The sequence below is a fragment of the Giraffa tippelskirchi genome, chromosome 3 (assembly GCF_054371585.1).
Source record: "Giraffa tippelskirchi isolate mGirTip1 chromosome 3, T2T-mGirTip1v1.2.pri, whole genome shotgun sequence".
Lineage (NCBI taxonomy): Eukaryota > Metazoa > Chordata > Mammalia > Artiodactyla > Giraffidae > Giraffa > Giraffa tippelskirchi.
The window spans coordinates 145,038,047-145,059,831 of NC_137277.1; the positions used below are offsets into that span (position 1 = coordinate 145,038,047).

General features: G+C 37.2%; 1 protein-coding gene and 1 long non-coding RNA gene across 21 annotated transcripts in view; one reads left to right on the top strand and one right to left on the bottom strand.

Moving 5' to 3' along the window:
• Positions 1-21,785, top strand: part of PLCL1 (phospholipase C like 1 (inactive)) — a 357,116-nt gene that overhangs the window by 245,033 nt on the left and 90,298 nt on the right. For 4 of the 20 annotated variants that reach the window (XR_014079932.1, XM_081581516.1, XM_081581532.1 and 1 more), the window contains exon 2: positions 18,285-18,330. The exons of 6 other annotated variants lie outside the window; for them this stretch is intronic. Coding sequence is in view for 3 of the 14 variants with exons in the window: in XM_081581516.1 (XP_081437642.1) it covers positions 18,285-18,330 (46 nt within the window). In the remaining 11 variants the exon portion in view is untranslated. Of the gene's footprint in view, positions 1-13,244; positions 13,340-18,284; positions 18,331-20,990; positions 21,113-21,785 lie in introns of those variants that run through there. 10 more of the 20 variants (XR_014079934.1, XM_081581531.1, XM_081581527.1 and 7 more) reach the window with 6 other exon arrangements.
• LOC145542560 (uncharacterized) lies at positions 1,043-13,228 on the bottom strand. The gene is made up of 3 exons (XR_014079939.1): positions 12,694-13,228; positions 11,965-11,990; positions 1,043-1,249 (listed from the first exon to the last, which is right to left on the bottom strand). It is a non-coding gene; the product is annotated as an uncharacterized LOC145542560 (long non-coding RNA).

Sequence of the window (21,785 nt, forward strand, 5' to 3'; positions counted from 1 at the left end):
AACATTCACAAACCTCAAGAACTACTGATTGAAGCCTCTGTGTGTGTGTGTGTATGTGAGAGAGAGAGAGAGGAAGAGAGAGATTCCAGATGTCCTTGGAAAGTCATATTATATCTAACTTCCAGATAACCTCTAGTTAATTAAATAATTGATTCAATTGAATTGAATGTTAAATGCATCAATATTCTATAATTTCCCAAACTAATCTTTTGTTTTCTATGGTCTTTTCCAATTTTGAGTGAATTAGATTTGGCTGGAGAAAACTATTTATGATATGTCCTCTAAAATATAGTGAGATGGAGCATGGTTTTCCTTGGATTGATGCTTCCATTAATAAAACTTTTTATTCACAGCATAAATAATGTAAAATTTGAAGTCAACTGCTGACCTCAGGGAGCAAGCAGATTTCTTGATACGAGTTGTATAGCCACTTTTAAGTTTCTTCTTTTCCTTTTTAATAAATGATGAAAGCTCCAATGTTGTCATAAGATCACATTTATTTATAGTGATAAGGATGAAGCTAATCCTTGTTTCATTACTGTGATCAGCAGTCACACAAACACAATGGAACCTGACATGCTGTCAGCCTCTGCTCATGACATGCTGTAAGCTTTCCAACCAACCTCCAAGCTCATGGCTAGAAGTCAAATGGGATGGGCTAATTCCAAGTAGGAAAGAAAAATAATTGGCTTTGGAGAGAAAGGGACTATTAAAATTTCCATATGAAATTTCCACCACTTTTTGGCTTCAGATGGAGTGATAGTTACACTAAGATGTCTCTGCTGAAATTTTGAAATTAAAAGTGTTCAAAGAAATGGAGAAAATTATTACAGGCAATATTTCAATAACTTTTCCCTGTCTTCATGTTGTTTATCTCATTACTAATTAAAAACAAAATAACTAGAAAAATTCTAGCAACAAAACTTTTCATCAAAGAAGTCTTTGGGTTAAGGCAGTTTTTCCTACCCTTACAAAATCAAAGTGTTTTCCCACCCCAAAGGGATGGATTCATTTTTTAAAAAATTGATGTAGACATCAGGCAAAGAGTGTAACACTTTGTATGAAAAACCAAGGTGGACAAAGGCAACTTTTTTGGCCATTTGGCTTTTAGAGACAAACACTTTGGAGTCCAACAGACCTAGGCTTAAATGCTCAATAGTCTCTGCTTGGCCTTGGCTTGATCTCCTGTCATCTCTGCTGGGTGATCTTGGACAGGTAACTTCATCTGTCTAAGCCTCCATTTTTCCACCTGCAAAACAGAGATAAGGAAAGCTCCGCAAAGACCTGCTATGAGGGAGAAATAAAGTGATAGTGTGTAAAGAACTTACATGACAGAGAGCCTGGCGCATAGTAAGTTTCAAGCCTTAGTAGCTGTTTTTTTTTTTTTAAAGCTTTTATACTGTCTGTTTGCTTTTGTGACTATTAGCATTTGACCGTCTGCTTTCTGCATTACTAAATGTCATCATCACAGAGCAGCCCCTGAGTGATGGTTGACTGCTACTGCTAAGTTGCTTCAGTCGTGTCCAACCCTGTGCGACCCCATAGACGGCAGCCCACCAGGCTCCCCCGTCCCTGGGCTTCTCCAGGCAAGAATACTGGAGTGGGTTGCCATTTCCTTCTCCGATGCTTGAAAGTGAAAAGTGAAAGTGAAGTCAACTCAGTCGTGTCCGACTCTTAGCGACCCCATGGACTGCAGCCTACCAGGCTCCTCCATGCATGGGATTTTCCAGGCAAGAGTACTGGAGTGGGGTGCCACTGCCTTCTCCGGAGTGATGTTTGAGGCCTCACAGATAAGATAGAATGGTGGAATTGTTGGATGTTGCTCTCATTTGGACTTGAGGACACTGCATTCAACCCTTGGATGGCTTTAGCAGCAATGGCAAAAATAAGCTCAGTTTCATTCATTGCTACCCACTATCCTTGATTTTGACTTTTTGAATAAAACAGGATTCTGTGCTTGAGAATGTGACACACTCAGATCTGCTGAGTAAGGCTGTATCTGGCTTCTGTGGGTGCCTTGATGAAACCCAGGGTGCTTTGCTTTTCTTTATATTTTTAATAATGCTTAGCAAGTAGCAGAATTAAACTTGTGAGTCATTCTAACAACTACTTTCCTTAATGGAGATGAGCTTCTTTATCTCCTACTGGTTAATACCTTGTGGTGCTAAATTAGGATCCTTGATGTGATTGTATTCCTCACGAACATAATTAAGAACTCATTCTGCAATGGAGAGACTTGTAATTCAAGCAGTCAGGAGAGCAAGGTGTTCCAGGCTTTTGATGGTTTTAGGTTAAAGGAGAGAAGGAGCTGATTAGGAATATGGCTGGAACAAAAGCGCTTCCTAGCTTGGGGAGATATGGGGAGGAAACTGTCATTTATTTACTGAGTACTGGAAGCTTTGTATACATTTAGCCTAGTATACATTTGTATGCATTTAGTCCTCTCAGTGTATCTTTAAGGCAGGTATTATCATGCCCCATTTAGGCTCAGATGATTTCTTCAAGATTACGCAGTGAATAGAAAAGCAGTTCTAAAAGGAGAAGAAAATAACGGTTTTGACTGCATAGTGTATTTTGTGAAAATCCATCAAGATGTATATTTAGAACTTGTGCACTTTTCTGTGTATATGCTATACTTCAATAAAAGTTACTTATCAAACAAAAAAAATAGCTCTGCCTGGCTCAAAGTCTATTCCTGTTTCTCTCTATTGTGCTGCCTCCCAAGAAGCACATGATGGATGGAACTCCACGGAGTTTCCTCCATCAGTCACAGCCGGTGTAATCAGAAATAGTGCTACTTTTATTAACCAGAGCTGGCTTTGAAAGACTTGGACATTTCCAAGGAAAACGGTGCTCAGCACAGTGAAGTTTCTTTACACTGAGGATATATATTTGCATATGACAAGAATTCTGAAATGCTGTTCTGAAGATGCATTGAGCTTGTTGCAGTGTTAGTCATAATCATGAAAAATCAAGGAAAAAAGCCCCCAAAATACCTGTCAAAGAGATATTTAAATAAATATTATGTGATTTAAAAAACTGCTTATTTTGAACGATTTTTATGATATGTTGTGGAAAAAGAAATGGTAATGAAACCACATATATAGTAGGGTGGCATTTTTGTGATTTTTTTGTTTACATGTTTGCATAAATATGTGTCTAGAAAGATAGTTGCTAAAATATTAATAGTGGTATCTTTATAATTTGTGATATTCATTGAATTTTACTTTCTTTTCTATGCCTTTCCATAGTTTGACATTGTTTTCCTGTAACAGAAATTTTGTTTTACTATTAATTAAAAAATGCCTTTAAGCAGAGACTGCATCCTGAATTAAGTATATTCCTTCTCAAGCTATCTACTGTGAAGGAGGAAGCACTCATTTTACCATATGAGTTCTGACACATTTAAGCAATATAATCTTGTAGTCAAACCACAAGGGAGCACTTCAGAAATAAAACGAACCATTTTGTAAGCTTAAGCACATTCAGTTACCAAACTGGCTTCTTTAAAGCATTGAACAAATTATTTTAAGGAAATAGTTTAAAATATTAAAAATTAAATATCTTAATTATACTCTGTATAAGCGGATGGTCTACATTTCTGTATCAGATGTCCTAACAATCTGAAAGATGGTTGTTTTACTTCCCCAATATATATTTTGTATGGCTCACTTAAAAAAAATTCTCTATTCTCTTTAATTTTAGTATGTAAAATGAAAATATCTCCTGCATCTTAATAAATAAGAAATGTCACAGCCATCAGCGATTCCTGGCCTCCAACTGTGAATGAGGGCTCCCAATACTGTGATCCAGTGGCTGCTGCCACCCCCCACAGTGATTGCTGAGGAGCCAGGGAAATGCAAGAAGCAAGGTGAACAAGGAAACAAGATTGGCCCAGATAGCTGAGGTGCATATGAAAGGAATAAATTCAGTGAGCCCAGAGACTTGCATCTTCCCATACATAGAACGCTAAATTCCTTTAACTTGATAGCTGATCTTTGATGTTCAGACTGCCTGCTCCCTTGGTTGCAAACTTGTATATGGAGATGAGCTTCTGTATACAGTAGGGTACCCTACTGTATACAGAAGCTCTTGGAACAGTTTTCTGCCTCCTTGGAACAGTTTTCTCAGAGCTACGGAGATGCTTTCCTGGGCTCAGAGTCCTAAACTCGGAGTCCCACCAAATAAAATAACTCTGTACTTTCAGGTTGTGACTATATTTTTTAGTTGACAAATATAATGGCTGAGACATGTGATTGCTTTATTTTGCTTATTCCATTTTGTTTCATTCTAGTAACTTTCTTCCTTCTATCAGGCTAACTAAAGACAGGATTAAAATCATACGAATTACATACTCATGCAAAAACAGATGATAGAGCAGGACATGACTTTTAAGAAATCTTTTCCTTGAAGATTTTTGAGGACTAACATAACAGAATCCTGAGTATATTAATATGTACATTTCATCACCTGTAACCTCCAACACCAATTGTGAGCTCTAGCACAGTTCTTACAATTACTACTCCCGAACAATCTCAATAGCATTTCTCCCTTTTGGATAAGCAGGTCTCCAGTTTGGAATGCTGTCCCCCACACTTACCTTAATTTAGCCAACTCAAACCTGAGACCAGCTTTAAGCCTTTTGGGCACAGCAAGGTCTCTCTTTTGAATATATTAACTAAGAAAATGGACAAGGTAGCCCAATAAAAATTTTTTTCTGTTGAGAATTGATATGTATGAAAAGTCAGAATGTGTGAAAAGAAAACCAGAAGTTTGTATTTAACAAATCTCAAATCTCATTTGTTAAAAAGAATGTATGAAGAATCAAGATTTTTTTCTGGAAACCTAGCTGTTTGTTTTGTGTATAATACCAGTAAAATTGATTTTTACTTGTATGTTTTACATATCATGAGGTGGGAAGCGTCTTTAGATTAACCATGTCTGACAGTTATATGTTCTTTTACCAAAGCAAGGCATTGTGTTTGGGAAGAAAGTTGTAGTTTGCTTACCAGAAAAAGAAAAGACCCAAAGGGCCTGGGTACATAGTTGGAAGAAAGCAGTTTTAGCTTTGAGAGAGGAAACATCGAGAGAGGACATGGAGAACGGGGTTGGAGCCAGTGAAATGTCTATCAGTGTCTATCCTCGCCTTTTTGACCCAGGACACATACACTCAGAATCTGAAGTAAGTCACAAAGTTTATTTATGTGTGATTTTGGAGGAAATTGGGACTAGTTCTGAATTGTATGTTTTGCATGCAGAGACCTTCCACGATAGATAAAACTCAGGCAGGAGAAAAGGATGTGTAAGGGCGTTCATGTTGCAAGAGCTCCAGAAATGTGTATGGTCAGGGGAGCTGTGGTCTGTCATAATCTGTAGAAATGGTTTGGGCCATGTTAACCCCAATATGTGGAAGTGTCAGTTTAGCAGGACTGGGCAAGGGTGTCTGGCTACATGTAACGTTACCAGCAGGAGATGTGCCCTCTCCATGTACAGATGTGCTCTCTCCCAGTGCAGGAGTGATTTGCAGCTGATAGCTCACAGCTCACATGCTTCTAATATCCTACTGGATTTGAGTCCTTTAAAAAAAGACCATTAGTCAGCTTTTCTCACCTCTGTTTCCTTAAAAGTAAAGAAATCAGAAGTTACCTTTCCAGTAAAATATAGTATACTAATGCATATATATGGAATTTGAAAGATGGTAATGATAACCCTATATGCAAGACAGAATAAGAGACACAGATGCATAGAACAGTCTTATGGACTCTGAGGGAGAAGGTGAGGGTGGGACGTTCTGGGAGAATAGCATTGAAACATGTATATTATCATATGTGAAACAGAACACCATTCCATGTTCGATGCATGAGACAAATGCTCAGGATTGGGGCAATGGGATGACCCAGAGGGATGGGATGGGGAGGGAAGTGGGAGGGGGGTCCAGGAAGGGGAACACATATAAACCCATGGCTGATTCATGTCAATGTATGGCAAAAACTACTACAATATTGTAAAGTAATTAGCCCCCAACTAAAAAAAAAAATGCATAGAAGTAAAGCCTTTGATGGTCTGTCTATTCATGTCTTCACAACAGAAAAATGTACTAACTTTGAACAACTAAGGTAAGGGCAAGCACCATACTTTGGGAACCAAGTATGTAGTAGAAAGAATGCAAATTTGAAACCAGATACATCTGGGTTATAATCCTATTTGTTATCTGGGAAGCTTTGTTGTTGTTCAGTTGCTAAGTCTTGTCCGACTTAGTCGCCATGCTTAGTCGCTCAGTCGTGTCTGACTCTTTGTGACCCTATGGACTGTAGCCTGCCAGGCTCCTCTGTCCATGGGGATTCTCCAGGCAAGCATATGGGAGTGGGTTGCCATGCCCTCCTGCAGGGGATCTTCCCAACCCAGAGATAGAACCCAGATCTCCCGCATTGCAGGTGGATTCCTTACCATCTGAGGTACCAGGGAAGTCCATGAATGCTGGAGTGGGTAGCCTATCCCTTCTCCAGGGGAACATCCCAACCCAGGAATCGAACCAGGGTCTCCTGCATTGTAGACAGATTCTTTACCGGCTGAGCTACCAGGGAAGCCCATTTATCTGGGAAGCTTTGTTGTTGTTAAGTTGCTAAGTCATGTCCAATTCTTTGTGACCCCATGGTCTGCAGCGTGCCAGGTTTCTCTGTCCTTCACCATCTCCTAGAGTTTGCTAACACTCATGTCCATTGAGTCGATGGTGCTATTTAACCATCTCATTCTCTGTCACCCCCTTCTCCTCCTGCCTTCAATCTTTCCTAGCATCAAAGTCTTTTCCAATGAATTGGCTGTTTGCATCATGTGGCCAGAGTATTGGAGCTTCAGCTTCAGCATCAGTCCTTTCAGTGAATATTCAGAGTTGATTTCCTTTAGGACTGACTGGTTTGATCTCCTTGCTCTCTAAGGAGACTCTCAAGAGTCTTCTCCAACACCACAATTCGAAAGCATCAGTGCTTCAGTGCTCAGCCTTCTTTATAGTTTTTATAAACTTTCTTTATAGTTTTTAGTAGCCCTTAGCTTTATTCTCTTCTTTCTCTTTTTATAATTTTGTTGTGCATACTTAAATAAGTTTTTGCATACATTATGCATAAATATATGTATATGTATTTTGCTTGTAAAGTGCAGTATAAGCTACCATGTTTAAACATGTAATACAGATGGAAACTGAGAAGGAGAAGGCAGAAACAAAAGGAAGAGAATAGGCCGATAAGAAGATAGGGAGGGGTGAGCATTCAGCAAAGTAATAACTTGGCTGGAATAGCCACATCTTAGTAAAACACATCATCTGAATTCAACTCAAGAATACAAAGTGAATCTATTAAAACAAGCTGTTAACTGTGTGAGAATAGAAAGGTCACTTGGATGCATGAGTTTGATAGCATTGAGTAATCTGCATGCTTTGTCTGAATCATTACTGCCAAGATTCTGTAAGTTTAGATACTGAAGAGAAGCAAATAATGTTGAAATGGAGAAACCAATCATCTGAGAGCTGTTTCCCATGTCAGTTGAGGATAAAATCACTGCTACCTGCTCTCCTTACATACGTGACTAATGTGATAATTGTAAATTTAGTTGAGTCCCAAGAAAGAAATATGGTCATCACATTAAACATGGGTACTTTGTTCCATAGCTTTCTCTGGTGACTCAGGTGGTAAAGCGTCTGCCTACAATGCCGGAGAGCCGGGTTCAATCCCTGGGTCGGGAAGATCTCCAGGAGGAGGAAATGGCAACCCACTCCAGTATTCTTGCCTGGAAAATCCCATGGACAGAGGAGCCTGGTGGGCTACAGTCCATGGGGTTGCAAAGAGTCAGTCACAACTTCATTTTCACTTTGTTCCATAGTTTCTCATGAAGTAGTATTTTTTTTTTCTCATAATATGTGAAAGAAAAGCCAATTTAAATGCAAAAATTCAATGATCATGTAGGAAGTATATATTACATGGAGATAGTAGTCTCATGGAATTGAACTCCAGGAATAGCTGTTAAAGAGAAAGAACCCCAGGCGTCAAATGCCTGGGTTCAGATCTTGCTTCTACCTCTTAGGCAGGGCCCTTAGTACAGTGCCTACAATATAGAAAATGCCTGGTAAGCTAATAATAATAATCATAGCCTACAGCTATGGCTTCCCTGGTGGTCCAGTGATAAACAATCCACCTGCAAATGCAGGAGATGTGAGTTCGGTCCCTGGGTCAGGAAGATCCCTTGGAGAAGGAAATGGCAACCTACCCAAATATTCTAACCTGGAAAATCACATGGACAGAGGAGCCTGGTGGACTACAGTCCATGGGGTCGCAAAAGAGTTAGAGATGACTTAGCAACTAAACAACAACAAAGGAATTTCTACAAGCTTTTATTTAGTATTTATCGAGTGACTACAACATGCCAGGCATGGTCCTAGGTACCAGGGACATCTACTCTCAGGGAGCTCTGGGAGATAGGCAATAAACTTGAGAATAAGGAAGTTACTATAATAATATTAGATACTAAAGATGGAGCAATGAGCAAAACAAAAACAAAATCCGTATCTTTGTGAGCTCCCATTACAGTACCTTATATTTGTTTGTTCATGTTATTCTAGCTCATTACAGCTAGTTTGTAATTTAGATTTCCTGACTAGAGTTTTCTGCTTTAACCAGGAGACTGAATTCCTTAATTCAATGATTTAGAGGTTAGTTTGCAACTTAAAATTTGTCCATTTTATCCTCTTTTGGATGTTAATAAATATTGTCCATATTACAGTGCAAATAACAATGAACTTTCTGTGTGTTAACTCTCTATTTGATGACTTAGCCACAATTTAAGACATAGCTACAATTAAAATATTGTAACTATAATTTTGACTACCAAATCTAGGAAGATGTTGATTCCTACTAACCTCATTGCTTTCATAGTCTTATGGTTGAAACTTTAAGCAAAATTTGCTTCCTAGCCCACAAGGAGAGTACTATCTTAGTCTTGCCAAAATACACCAAAGTTGTGTTATTACTGGTGACTCATTTAAGATGGTACTTCCTTCTGTAAGATTGTAACTAATTTAAAGCAAAGACTGAATGAAAGTCTTTATGTTTTGCAGACAAAAGAGCACCCATTTGTCCTCAGGTGTGTCAACTGTTGGAACAAATGACTGTGGAGGACTATGTGGCATGGGGGAGATTATGGAGATAGAATCATTAATAGGCTGGGCAGATATCTTTCTGGCCCAGGAACCAACACCAGTTTCTCTATGACACATAGAAGATACTGCAACATTGTTTCTGCTCTAGTCTACCTGTGCTCATGGTATGCTCACTCACTCAGTTGTATCCAAGCAGTTTACCCACCTGGAGAATATTTGGCATGACCAGTAGCATATGTTAGATGGATAGACTTGCTTATGGCTGTGAATATTGAAAATTCACAGAGCCCCACAGAAGTCCCCAGATCAGGGGGCAAAACAGCATAGTGACAGTGAGAAGACATAAGACTAGAAACTACAAATGCAAAATAAAAGACTAGGGAGGCAGCAAAGATTTCTTTTTTAAGAATGCAGATGCATATATTATGTATACCCTGCCACTGTGGGACTAGTGGAATGCTCAAAATCCTCTAAGATTAGTACAGAGAGAAGCACTCTTTCATCATTTGAAGGAATGAGGGACAATTTTTAGGATGTAACACTAGTATAGAGAGAAATTTTACGTCTTCTGAGATAGTCTTCTCTGGACTGGTTTAGGTATCACCTTGCCAGAAGGCCTTTATAAAAGGAAAGTTCTCTAGGAAACTTCTTTTTTCAGTTTAGAAAATTTCTTTAGTCTGAGCATATTCTCAACCCAGGATTGGTAACACTAATCACTTTTCCAGTCCACATGATTAAGAAAGTCAGAAAAAGCTATTTCAAATCTTTTTCTCATAGAGTTCTGTCCAATGATTTCTTGACAAATGTCAATTCAATAAAGTGAGTTTTACATTTAGAATCCTAGTAAAATTTTCCCCGTATTCTTCAGATTGGTTCTTTAAAAAGCCTCTTCAAATATGTGGAGAATAATGACTCATTATTTTGTCACTCTATTTATGTATGTTTCCTTTGTCATTCATAAAAGAGTTGTATTGTTTGTCTTTATGCAAAGATGCTGATGGAGCACCTGTGAATGTTTGCTTTCTTGGCACTGAGAGAGAAGAGAGAAAATGATTTGTTTCACTGACAATGAATTATCGCATCTGTTTGTGGCTGTTAAATAATTTAATAGAATTTATAGGGATTGTTTTCCCTTGGTTAAACTGCAGACAAATATCAGTCTCTCCCTCATGTTGGACACAAACGTAGAAGAAAACCATTTCCTTAATTTACCTTTTGCCAGTTAGATGGTGTTAAGACACTGAGTGATCTCATATTATATCCTTTTTACATTTAAGTTGAATTTCTTTAAACTTTAGACAAGGGAAATGCTGTTAAAATTAAACAGCAAATTAAAAGGAATATTCAGTGATTTCCTATATACAGTGTAGTGTTTTCACATTGACTTCTTTCACTTAACAATATGCATTTTAGGGGTTAAGAATCTGCCTGCAAATGCAGGATACATAGGAGATTCGGGTTTGATCTCTGGGTAGGAAAGATCCCCTGAAGAAGGAAATGGCAGCTCACTCCAGTATTCTTGCCTGGAGAATACCATGGACAGAGGAGCCTGGAGTCCATGGGATTGCAAAGAGTCGGACACGACTGAACAACTGAACACACACGCACATGTCTTTTCATGGCTTGATAGCACATGTCTTTTCATTCCTTTTTAGCACTGAATAATATTCCATTGTCTGGATGTATCACAGTTTATTTAACTATTCACCTACTGAAGGACATCTTGGTCAGTTCCAAGTTTGGACAACCATGAGTAAAGCTAATATAAATATTCTTGTGTAGGTTTTAGTGTAGATAGAAGTTTTCAGGTCCTTTGGATAAGTACCAAGGATGCGATTGTGGACCATACGGTAAGGCTTGTGCTTCCCTGATAGCTCAGTTGGTAAAGAATCCACCTGCAATTCAGGAGATGATTCCTGGGTTGGGAAGATCCCCTGGAGAAGGGATAGGCTATCCACTCCAGTATTCTTGGGCTTACCTTGTGGCTCAGCTGGTAAAGAATCTACCTGCAATGTGGGATACCTGGGTTTGATCCCTGGATTGGGAAGATCCCCTGGAAAAGGGAAAGGCTACCCACTCCAGGCCAGCTTGGAGAATTCCATGGACTATATAGTCCTTTGGTTTGCAAAGAGTTGGACGTGACTGAGTGACTTTCACTTTCATGGTAAGACTATGTTTAGCTTTTTAAGAAACCACCAAACTGTTTTCCAAAGTGGTTGTATCATTTTGCATTCCACCATCAATGAGTGAGAGTTTCTGTTGCTCCATATCCTTGCTAGCATTTCATGTTGTCAGTGTTCTGCACTTTGACGATTCTGATAGGTGTGTTATCTCATTGTTTTTTAATTTGCATTTCTCTGATGATATATGATGTGGAACACCTTATTTTTCATCTGTATATCTTCTCTGTGAAGGTCTTTGGCCCATTTTTTAATTGAGTTTTTGTTTTCTTATTATTGACTTTAAAGTGTTTCTTTAAACATTTTGTTTAACAGTCCTTTATCAAACATGTCTGTGCAAATATTTTCTCCCAATCTTACCTTTTCATTCTCTTATATTATTTTTGTTTTTAAATAGCTTATAGTATATAATAGTCATGATTATATCAAATTGCTAACTGTATTAAGTATCAATGGGTTGGTATTATGAAAAAAATTTCAAGAAATTGGATTTATCTAGTGGAAATCCTAACTTTCTCACATGGTGCTAGTGGTAAAGAACCTACCTGCCAATGGAGGAGACATAAAAGTATGAGTTTGATCCCTGAATCAGGAAGATGCCCTGAAAGAGGGCATGGCAACCCATGCCAGTATGCTTACCTGGAGAGTCCCATGAACAGAGGAGCCTGGTGGGCCACAGTTCATGGGGTCACAAAGAGACAGACACGACGGAAATGACTTAGCATGTAGTGAGAATCCTAAGGTTACTGATATTACCACAAACTCATGACAACCAGAAGCCAAATAGAACCTCAGCAATGCCTGACAATCATTTTTCTAGTACTCTCTCACTCACCACAGGAATTAATATCACCCTATATCAATTGGGATGCCTTTGCTTGCGCATGTCAACAGTTCAAACCATATATGCATATTCTCTTAAGCAGAGAGGGATATTGGCTCAGATACTGATGTCTGGGAGTATCTAGCTTTTTTCCTCTCTCTTTTTAGTTCTCTGTTCCTCAGGTTTGCTTCCCAGATGGGATAAAGATGGTTGTCAGACTTGCATCCCACCATGTTAGAAGCCCCAAAGGAAAAAGTGTGCTTCTTTCCCAGTGATCTCATTAAAAATTCTGCAGTTGGGTTTCACTGGGTTGAAACAATGAATAATGCAAGAGTGGTGAATGCGTCAGTTGAGCAGACCTGGGCAAGCCCACCTTAGGATCTAGGTTGAAAAGGAGGGAAGTGAAATGTCAGTTCCTTCTCTAGACCATAGATTGCAAATGGGGAAAGGTGATTTCCTGAGGAATAGGAAGGTGAATGGAGGATGAGCCAGCAAAAATAACCCAAGACTGTATCCACTCTTGTCAAATCTCTGATTTTCCCTACCTCCTAATCACCATCCTCAGTGAATGACTTTGCCTTATTCTTTAGAGATAAGCTGGGAGGCACCCAGTGGGACATCTCATATTTTGCCACCACTCATTTCTTTCCCCTACTTATTTCAGCACTCATCTTTTTCTTTCCTGTTATAATTTCTGCTATTAAAGCTATTTCCTCCACTTGAGCTCTGGATCTCTTTCTATCCCTCTACTCATTTATCTTCCCCACACCTCATTGTACCTATCTTCTATTACTCTATTTCCCCCCTGATACAAGAGCAAAAACAAATCTATCTCTTTTCCAGCCATTGCTCTTTCTCTCAACACCTTTCCTCAGCCAAACTTTTGTGTTCTCTACACATTAATTCTTCAATCTACTCTTTTCTATTCTCTATACCCACTGTTCCACCACTCTGCTGACACTGCCCACTCTAAGACCACCAAGAGCATTCATGTTATCAAATCTAGTGGACAGCTCTTTCCATCTTACTAGACCTCTTATCAGCATTCACCACAGCTGACCATGCCTTCCTTCTTAGAATGTTCTCTTTTCTTGGCTGTCATGACAACATACTCTTCTGGCTTCCTCCTACTGCTTTGGCTTTCATTATCCATCTCCTTTGTAAGTGATCTCAAAATATACTTTCCCAAAGGTCAGTGCTAGATATGCTTCTCTTTTTATTTTGCCTTTTTTCCCCAAAAGTTATTTCACCCAGTCCTATGGCTTCAGATACCACAAATAACCTGACAGTTCCCAAATTTATGTTGAACCCATATGTCTGTCCTGAGGTCTAGTCCTCTTTTTGCAACTTTATTCTCAACACCTCCAGAGCCACTCACAAATCTGCTCCTTCTCTAGTCTTAACTACTCCAACCTCCCCATTGCTCAAACCAGAGATCTGGGGGCCATCTGTGGTAGCCCCTTCTTCCTTCTCTCATTTTCCATTCCAGTTCCAGTAAATCCTCAAAAACCCCACTTCTCTCTTATTCCCACCCCACTTAGTATACTTAGATCTCCTGCAATAACCATCTAAGGGATTGCTTCCTTGATAGTTCTGTATCCCCAAATTCATTATCCAGCAGTTAGAGAGATTTTTAATGTATGAACTTTCACCTTTCTGATTTAAAATCTACATGGCATAAACTCCAGATTTTTCAGAAATGGCTTTCACAGCATCATCTAACTTGCCTTCTGCCTGCTCTTCTAGCTTTATTTTTTTCCCCTTCTCTAACCGCACATTTGCTACCCTGGTCTGCAGTACTGTAGTTACTTTAGGATCTTCCCATGTTGTTTCTTCTGCATAGAATACTCTTCCCACACTATTTGTCTGGAAGGTTGCCTAGTTTAAATGTCAGTTCCTCAAGGGAATGGTAGGACCCCACTCCAATCTAAATTAGCCCCTGTACCTAAAATACTTTCTTTCAGAGCATTTTTAAAAATAATTTTAATCATGTTTGTTTGATTATTTTTAACATATCTTTCTACTACAAGTGACATTACAGTACACCTATTTCCAAGCTGAGTGCCTACCTAGTCACCGGAATGAGTCCCTGACACTAAGCTGCATGTGTGTGTGCTCAGCCATGTCTGACTCTTCGTGACTGTTGGGCTCTTCTGTCCACGGGATTTTCCAGGCATGAATGCTGGAGTGGGTTGCTGTTTCCTTCTCCAGGGAATCTTCCTTACCCAGGAACTGAACCCTAGTTTCCTATGCCTCCTGCAGAGGTTCCATAAATTTATCTTGAAAGGATTAAAAATACTGCAAAATTACTTTCCATACATATCCTTTTTTTGTGGTCCTTCTTCTTGAGGGACATTTTTACCAAGTAAAATAGCATGGTTGGGAGGAGATAACTAGTTAAAATGACAATCAGTTCCCATTATTTAGCATTGGGTGAGAGAAAATAGCTGGAGTTGTAAAATTTGCATTCGTTACCAAGGTGAAGGGGTGAGAAAATACACTGGGAACTAGAAAAGTAGAACTGTAAAATGCAGAGGTAATGTGAGCGTATAGAAAAAAATTCGATCAGGAATAGGAATATCCAGGTTTAGCATTCACTCTGCCGCTGCTTTACGTGTTTTTGGCAAGACATTCAGTCCTTTTGTGTCTTGGATTTTCTCACCTTTAAAATCTTGTGGCGATTTCATAAGAAGACAAATGTGGAAGCCCTTTGCAAAATATAAAACTTCTTAAAAATGTGAGATGCTCTTACACTCTTTATTTTGATTTTCATTTATAAGCATAAAGTGGTTTTACTTGCAGAATAATGAACTTAGTCAATCTCATAGGTAGGTCTAGCTGTTACTCTCATTCAGTATATAAAATTATTATTAAGAAATCACCTAGGGATGATGTTATGAAAGTAAATGAAGTGAATTCATTGTGGATTTACTTTTTAATTCTTTACAAGCTTTCCTGATAGCAATACTAATTAACTTTAAATATGCTGTGCGTCAAGTCTCTTTTTCTAAAGAGATTAGTTAGAGATTAATCTCTAAGCTATTTGTAAATTACTATGCCTTTTCGTTGTGAAGTGTTTAGTAGAAATGCTGTTTTAAGAAAAGGGTTATAGATTATAAATGGCTTCATTAATTATTTTATTTCCCTGTCATTCTACCAGTTTTATAGTAATGCGTGACTTTAATTTTCTTTTTACTGGCAATATAAACGAGATCTAAGAGATGAAGCATTATTTTGAACAAATTTAATTTAACTGACCCAGCATGACTTGGAATCCATGCTGCCCGTGATCCTTTTATGATTAAGTACTAAAGAAGAATCTGTAATGTGAATATTTTTCTTTTATTTCTTCACCATGGGATTCACTCTCCTTGTGATAAAATATCTTATCCTTCTCAGAGAACATTAGTAGACATATAAGAAATTTATCCTCTCAGAGGTGTGCCAGTCAGTTTCATCAACATATGGGAATGCAAAGCTTTTTAGTAAAAGTAATGACCTTATATAACAACAACAAAAACCCCACACAATTCAAATTGTGTTTTAAATATCTTTGTGTTCAGAGAAATTGATAGCCTAGAGACAAGTATGTGCTAATTTACAGTCCTGTAAAAGGCTGTGATATTCATCCCATTTTTAAAACTGCTAAGATGAGCAAGTCTAACTATTTCAAATTTCGTAGGGTTTTGTAAACTTCTCTCAGTGCCAAGAAAGCAAGCCACCTAGCAGTTTTTTAAAACAGTGAGACACACTTAGGAATATGCACCATAAATGACTGTATTTCAGCTGAAACTGGCTTAGATTTACATGGGATGAGAGCCTTTTTATCATAGTTACATTGCTTGTTGTTTCTTATGATGATATTCTCATACTGCAGACTATATTCTCATGAGGCAACCATCCTGGTGGTTATTGAGCAGATGTAGTGTATTTTAACATATTGACAAATATTATTTTTCTTGAAAGTGTAAAAATGATTCAGAGAAATATTTGCTATTTTAAGTAGCGTTCAAGTTAGAATATTAGGTTCATTAGCTGAATTTCCTAAGATTCACAAGTTACATGTAGAAAGTTAAGTGTAGTTAGTAGAAGAGTGTTTTAAGTGGCAAAGATGTAAAGAAACAACTTTGTGAATTTGGGTCAGTTGAGTTTAGGTAAGAAACCTATATTAAAGAAGGGACTTCTGCGATAATTAAAGCAATAAAGAAATATGGATTCAGTTCAGTCGCTCAGTCACGTCTGACTCTTTGCGACCCCATGGACTGCCGCACACCAAGCTTCCCTGTCCATCACCACCTCCCGGAGCTTACTCAAACTCATGTCCATCAAGTCGGTGATGCCATCCAGCCATCTCATCCTAAGTTGTACCCTTCTCCTCCTGCCTTCAATCTTTCCCAGCATCAGGGTCTTTTCCAATGAGTCAGCTCTTCGCATCAGGTGGACAAAGTATTGGAGTGTCATCTTCAGCATCAGTCCTTCCAAAGAACACCCAGGACTGATCTCCTTTAGGATGGACTGGTTGGATCTCCTTGCAGTCCAAGGGACTCTCAAGAGTCTTCTCCAACACCACAGTTCAAAAGCATCAAGTCTTCAGTGCTCAGCTTTCTTTATAGTCCAACTCTCATATCCATACATGACTATTGGAAGTATGGATTAGGAAACAATAAAAGATACTTTTGTGTACTATGTCTTCCAAAAAAAAAAAATGAAGAGAGAGAGAATGCGTTGAGTATAAAACACAAAGGCAAATTTGAAACCCATATCTAGATGTGAAAATAAAGGATTAGGCCAAAGCTACAGGCTACACTTAATGAAAATTATTGAAATTTTGATAATTAGGATGTGTTCTCTGAAAGATTAAATTTCTTGTAACCTACATGGAATTGTTACTGAATCCAATTTCTCTGAAGCATATTTAATTCCTAATTTAATACAGCAGATTTGAATCTCATTATCAGTGAAGTGCATTTAATTGAAATCAATTAATTTAAACAACTAGTTGGGAAATCTCAGTTTAATCTCCTTTTCTTCCTCTGGGAACATTCATCTACTTATATTTATTCTCAAAGCTTAGAGGTAGCAAAAGTCTGATTCAAAAGGAGATATACTACACATTTTCATTAAATTGATTGTTTAAGTACTAATGAGGTTAATTTTACAGATACACTGCAAAATTGCATTGTGGTTTGAACGCTGCTTTCACCAAGGCTAATTAAAGTCAGTTCAGTCACTTAGTCGTGTCTGACTCTTTGCGACCCCGTGGACTGCAGCACACCAGGCCTCCCTGTCCATCACCAAGTCCCAGAGTTTGCTCAAACTCATGTTCATTGAGTCGATGATGCCATCCAACCGTCTCATCTTCTGTCATCCCCTTTTCCTCCTGCCTTCAATCTCCCAGCAACAGGGTCATTTCCAATGAGTCAGCTCTTCGCATCAGGTGGCCAAAGTATTGGAGCTTCAGCTTCAGCATCAGTCCTTCCAATGAATATTCAGGACTGACTTCCTTTAGGATTGTCTGGTTTGATCTCTTTGCAGTCCAAGGGACTCTCAAGAGTCTTCTCCAACACCACAGTTCCAAAGCATCAGTTCTTCAGTGCTCAGCTTTATTTATGGTCCAACTCCACATTCATACATGTAAAAGTCAGTAATTCTAAAGTGTAAGATTCTAAGATAATTTCCAAATCAAAGATTTATCATATTTAGGGGATATTTTTGTCATACTGTAATAGAAACACATTGGCCAGTCCTAAGAATAATAAATATATAAAGTTTTATATTTAACTAAAATAATATTGGTATAATTATTTTCATAAATGTAAGGTGTGTGTGTGTGTGTCTGTGTGTATATGCTTAGTCGCTCAGTCATCTCCGGCTCTTTGTGACCCCATGGGCTGTAGCCCGCCAGGTTCCTTTGTCCATGAGGATTCTCCAGGCAAGAATACTAGAGTGGGTTGCCATGCCCTCAGGCAGGGGATCTTCCCAACCCAGGGATCGAACCCAGGTCTCCTGCATTGAAGGCAGATTCTTTACCCTCTGAGCCACCAGGGAAGCCCAAGAATACTGGAGTGGGTAGCCTATTGCTTCTCCAGGGGAACTTTCTGACCCAGGAATCAAACTGGGTTCTCCTGTATTGCAGGCGGATTCTTTACCAGCTGAGCTACCAGGGAAGTCCTAAAAATAAGGTAATGCACTTTAATTATGCCTCAAGTTAACTCTTTATAGATATATATCATTATCTCTACAAAGTACAACTTTCTGATAATTAATGAGGTAATTATAGGACTGTGTGTGCTTAGTCGCTCAGTCATGTCTTTTTGTGACCCCGTGGACTGTAGCCCCCCCAGGCTCCTCTGTCCATGGGGATTCTCCATGCAAGAATATTGGAGTGGGTTGTCATGCCCTCCTCCAGGGAATCTTCCCCACCCAGGGATCAAACCCAGGTCTCCCACACTGCAGGTACATTCTTTACCAGCTGAGCTACCAGGGAACCCAATGCTATGGGAACATTTTTAATATTTTTTTATACTATATGCTAATATCTGTTAATTTTGAATAATTTGAACAAAACAGAGAAAACTATTTTCATAATTCTCCTTCTTTTCCCCTAGAGATAACCACTATTACCACTTGGAATAGAGCCTTTCAGATTTGTTATACATTAGTGATATGATCTCATAATATATGTACTCTTTTATATTATCTATTTTTTAAGGACATATATACACACAACCACACACAGATTATCCCTTTTAAGATTTATGGATCTATGTCACCCTTATAAGTACTACATAGGATCTTTTTGCATGAATGTGTTATAATTTATTTTGCCAATCCTTACTAGGGATTAGTGTTTAATTTATTAGTTTATTTCTAATTTCCCTAATATTATTCACAGAGTAGCATTGAACTTCCATGTACTTATATCTTTGCCTGTTTGTTCAAATATTTGCTTAAGATAAAGTCTCAAAAGTGATATTGCTAGATCAAAGTAGACACATCTTTAACATTTTAAAACATTTATCACATTGCCTTCTGGAAAAGCTGTTCCATTTTATACTAACCTAACATTATACAAAAATTCCCTTTTCTCTATAACCTGACATTTTTTTTAAGCTTTGATAATCTGGTGTGCAAATTAATAACTTTACTTGTGTATCTATAGTACATATTAGTATTTGTGTTTGAGCATCTTTTCATTAATTTTGAAACAGTTGTATAATTTTGTGAATTTATCTTTTCCAAAATTAGTTTGTGAGCAAACTTTATAAATTAAGAAACATATATCAAATATTTTTCAGTTTGAGAGTAAAAAAAATTGGACACAGTTTTAAGCTTTTTTGTGCTCATATCTATCAGTCTTTTCCTCTGTGGCTTGTGTGGTCTTGATTTATTTAAGAAGAAATCTTCTCCACCCCAAACTGTGGAAATATATGGTTACATCTTTTCTAGTACTTCTAAACCCTATTGTATCTTTAATCCATCTAAAATAATCATTAGGTCTGGCATGAAACAGAAATTTACTTATATTTTTGTTCAAATGAATAGTGAATTTTTCAACACTAATACTTGACTAATATATTGTTTCCTTTGTTATTTTAAATGCCACTTCCACCCTACCCCTTGAAACAATCCCATTGGACTTTTCATTAGAATTTTATTGTCATTAATTAGTGTAGAACTTGAATTTTAGCAGCATTATCTTTCCAGTAAGTGATTTTTTTATGTTTTCATTTGATCATCTTTTTCAACTTTATATGAAATAAAATTTTATGCATAAGTTTTGCATGTATCTTGTTAAATTTATTCTTGGCTTGTTTACTATATCTGTTGTTAATATGAATGGGTTCCTCTCACTTTTACCCATCCCTGCCATTACATTTAGAAGCAAATTGTTGTATAAGAAAGCTATTAATTTTTTATAGTTATACTTTATTTTGCCACCATCTCTTTTATTATTTCTAATAATTTTCACTTGATTCTTTTGAATTTTCTAGGTAAATAATTATCACCACTGTGACTAGTAATGATCTTTCACTGCCTTTATCATATATTATGCTTAATTTCTTATCCTCGTCTTATTGCTTTGACAGAAGTACCCAGAGTTATGTTAAAATGTAGAATAAATAGTAGCCTTTTGTTTTGTTACTTTTTAAATTTTAATGGGAATTCTTCTAAATATTTGCTAGTTGGTATGATCTTTCCTTTAGGATTCTGAAATAGGATTTTGATCATGTAAAGAAAGTTACCTTCTTTTTCAGTTTACTGTATGTTTTCTTTGGAATTAATATTGTATTACCTTGGAGGAATTTATAGGTAGGATCATACTGTTTTTCTCTTTTAGCTTATTTTTTTATTGGATTACATTGATGGCTTTCTTAATGCTGATACATTCTTATATTTCTGGAATAAACTTGATTTTTTTTAAAAATTACTTTAAAAAATATTGCTATATTTTACTTTATTCATAAGTAAGATGGATCTATGATTCACTCCTTTGGAGTTTTATGTTTTTCAGAGGGCTTTAGCGTGCTTTATTTCCTTTGATCTTTGAGATAACTTTATGAATTAGGACAGAAATTATTACATTATTCTGATAAACGAAAACAATAGATATAGAACATTTGCCTGTCATAAGGTCATGCAAGTAGGTGGTGATGGTAACTAAAATCAATTAGTCCCCAATCCAATGCTTTGGGGAGAATACAGTAATTTCTATAAGTAAGGTATTTGAATTTTTAGTACTTTGAATTTTATTATCTCAAATAAAAACTGTCCTTATATAGTTTCCTTTTACATTTTTCTAAATTAAGACAATAGATTTGTTTTTGTTTTGACTATGGAGCCTTCACTGGGTATCAGGGAGCCTTCACCCTAAAGGAGTCTCTGTGCTGAAAATGTACATTCTCTGAGATCTGCCATCTGTTTGTTGCACATGGACAGATGCTGATGTTCAGTTAAACCAAGGTAATACAATAAGGATTAAGGTGTTAGATGCTACTAACCCATTCAGAAGTTATGGATAAAACTTGAAACCTTTAATCTGATTCATCTTGATGTTCAAGTCAAGTTAGCTATTTGAGCCAAAGATTTTACATCTCTATAGTAACTAGTCCTGAAACGCATATTTCATTATTATCATAAGAGAAAAAATATTAAGGATGCATTTTTACATTGCATTAGGTCCATTTTATATGTGGTTCAGGCATCTGCCTTATAGAAAGTTTAGAGATTGTACTTCAGAATCTATTACAGAAGAAATATTCAACTGGGAAATTTTAAAATAACATAAGTATAAATTTTAGAACCTATAAAAGATAATGCAAATGCAAGAATGGCCCATTTGTTGATATACATTTATTTATTAAATGGGAGGTTAAACTTTTCCAAGTGTAGAGAAAAATGGATTTAGGCTATAAATGAATTGTATTTTAGCTTTGAATAGAATTATGCTGTTATACTGACATTTAATATTTATGTCCAGAGTCACACACATTTACAAAATGTTTTCATAAAGTAAATTTATTGTTTTTAAATCTCTTGTAAGATATTTTTCTCTTAATGAGAAACCTAAACATGTTAATTTCTATATAGTACAATGGCACTTATCTACCTCTAAAAAATGCCACTAATAGTTATA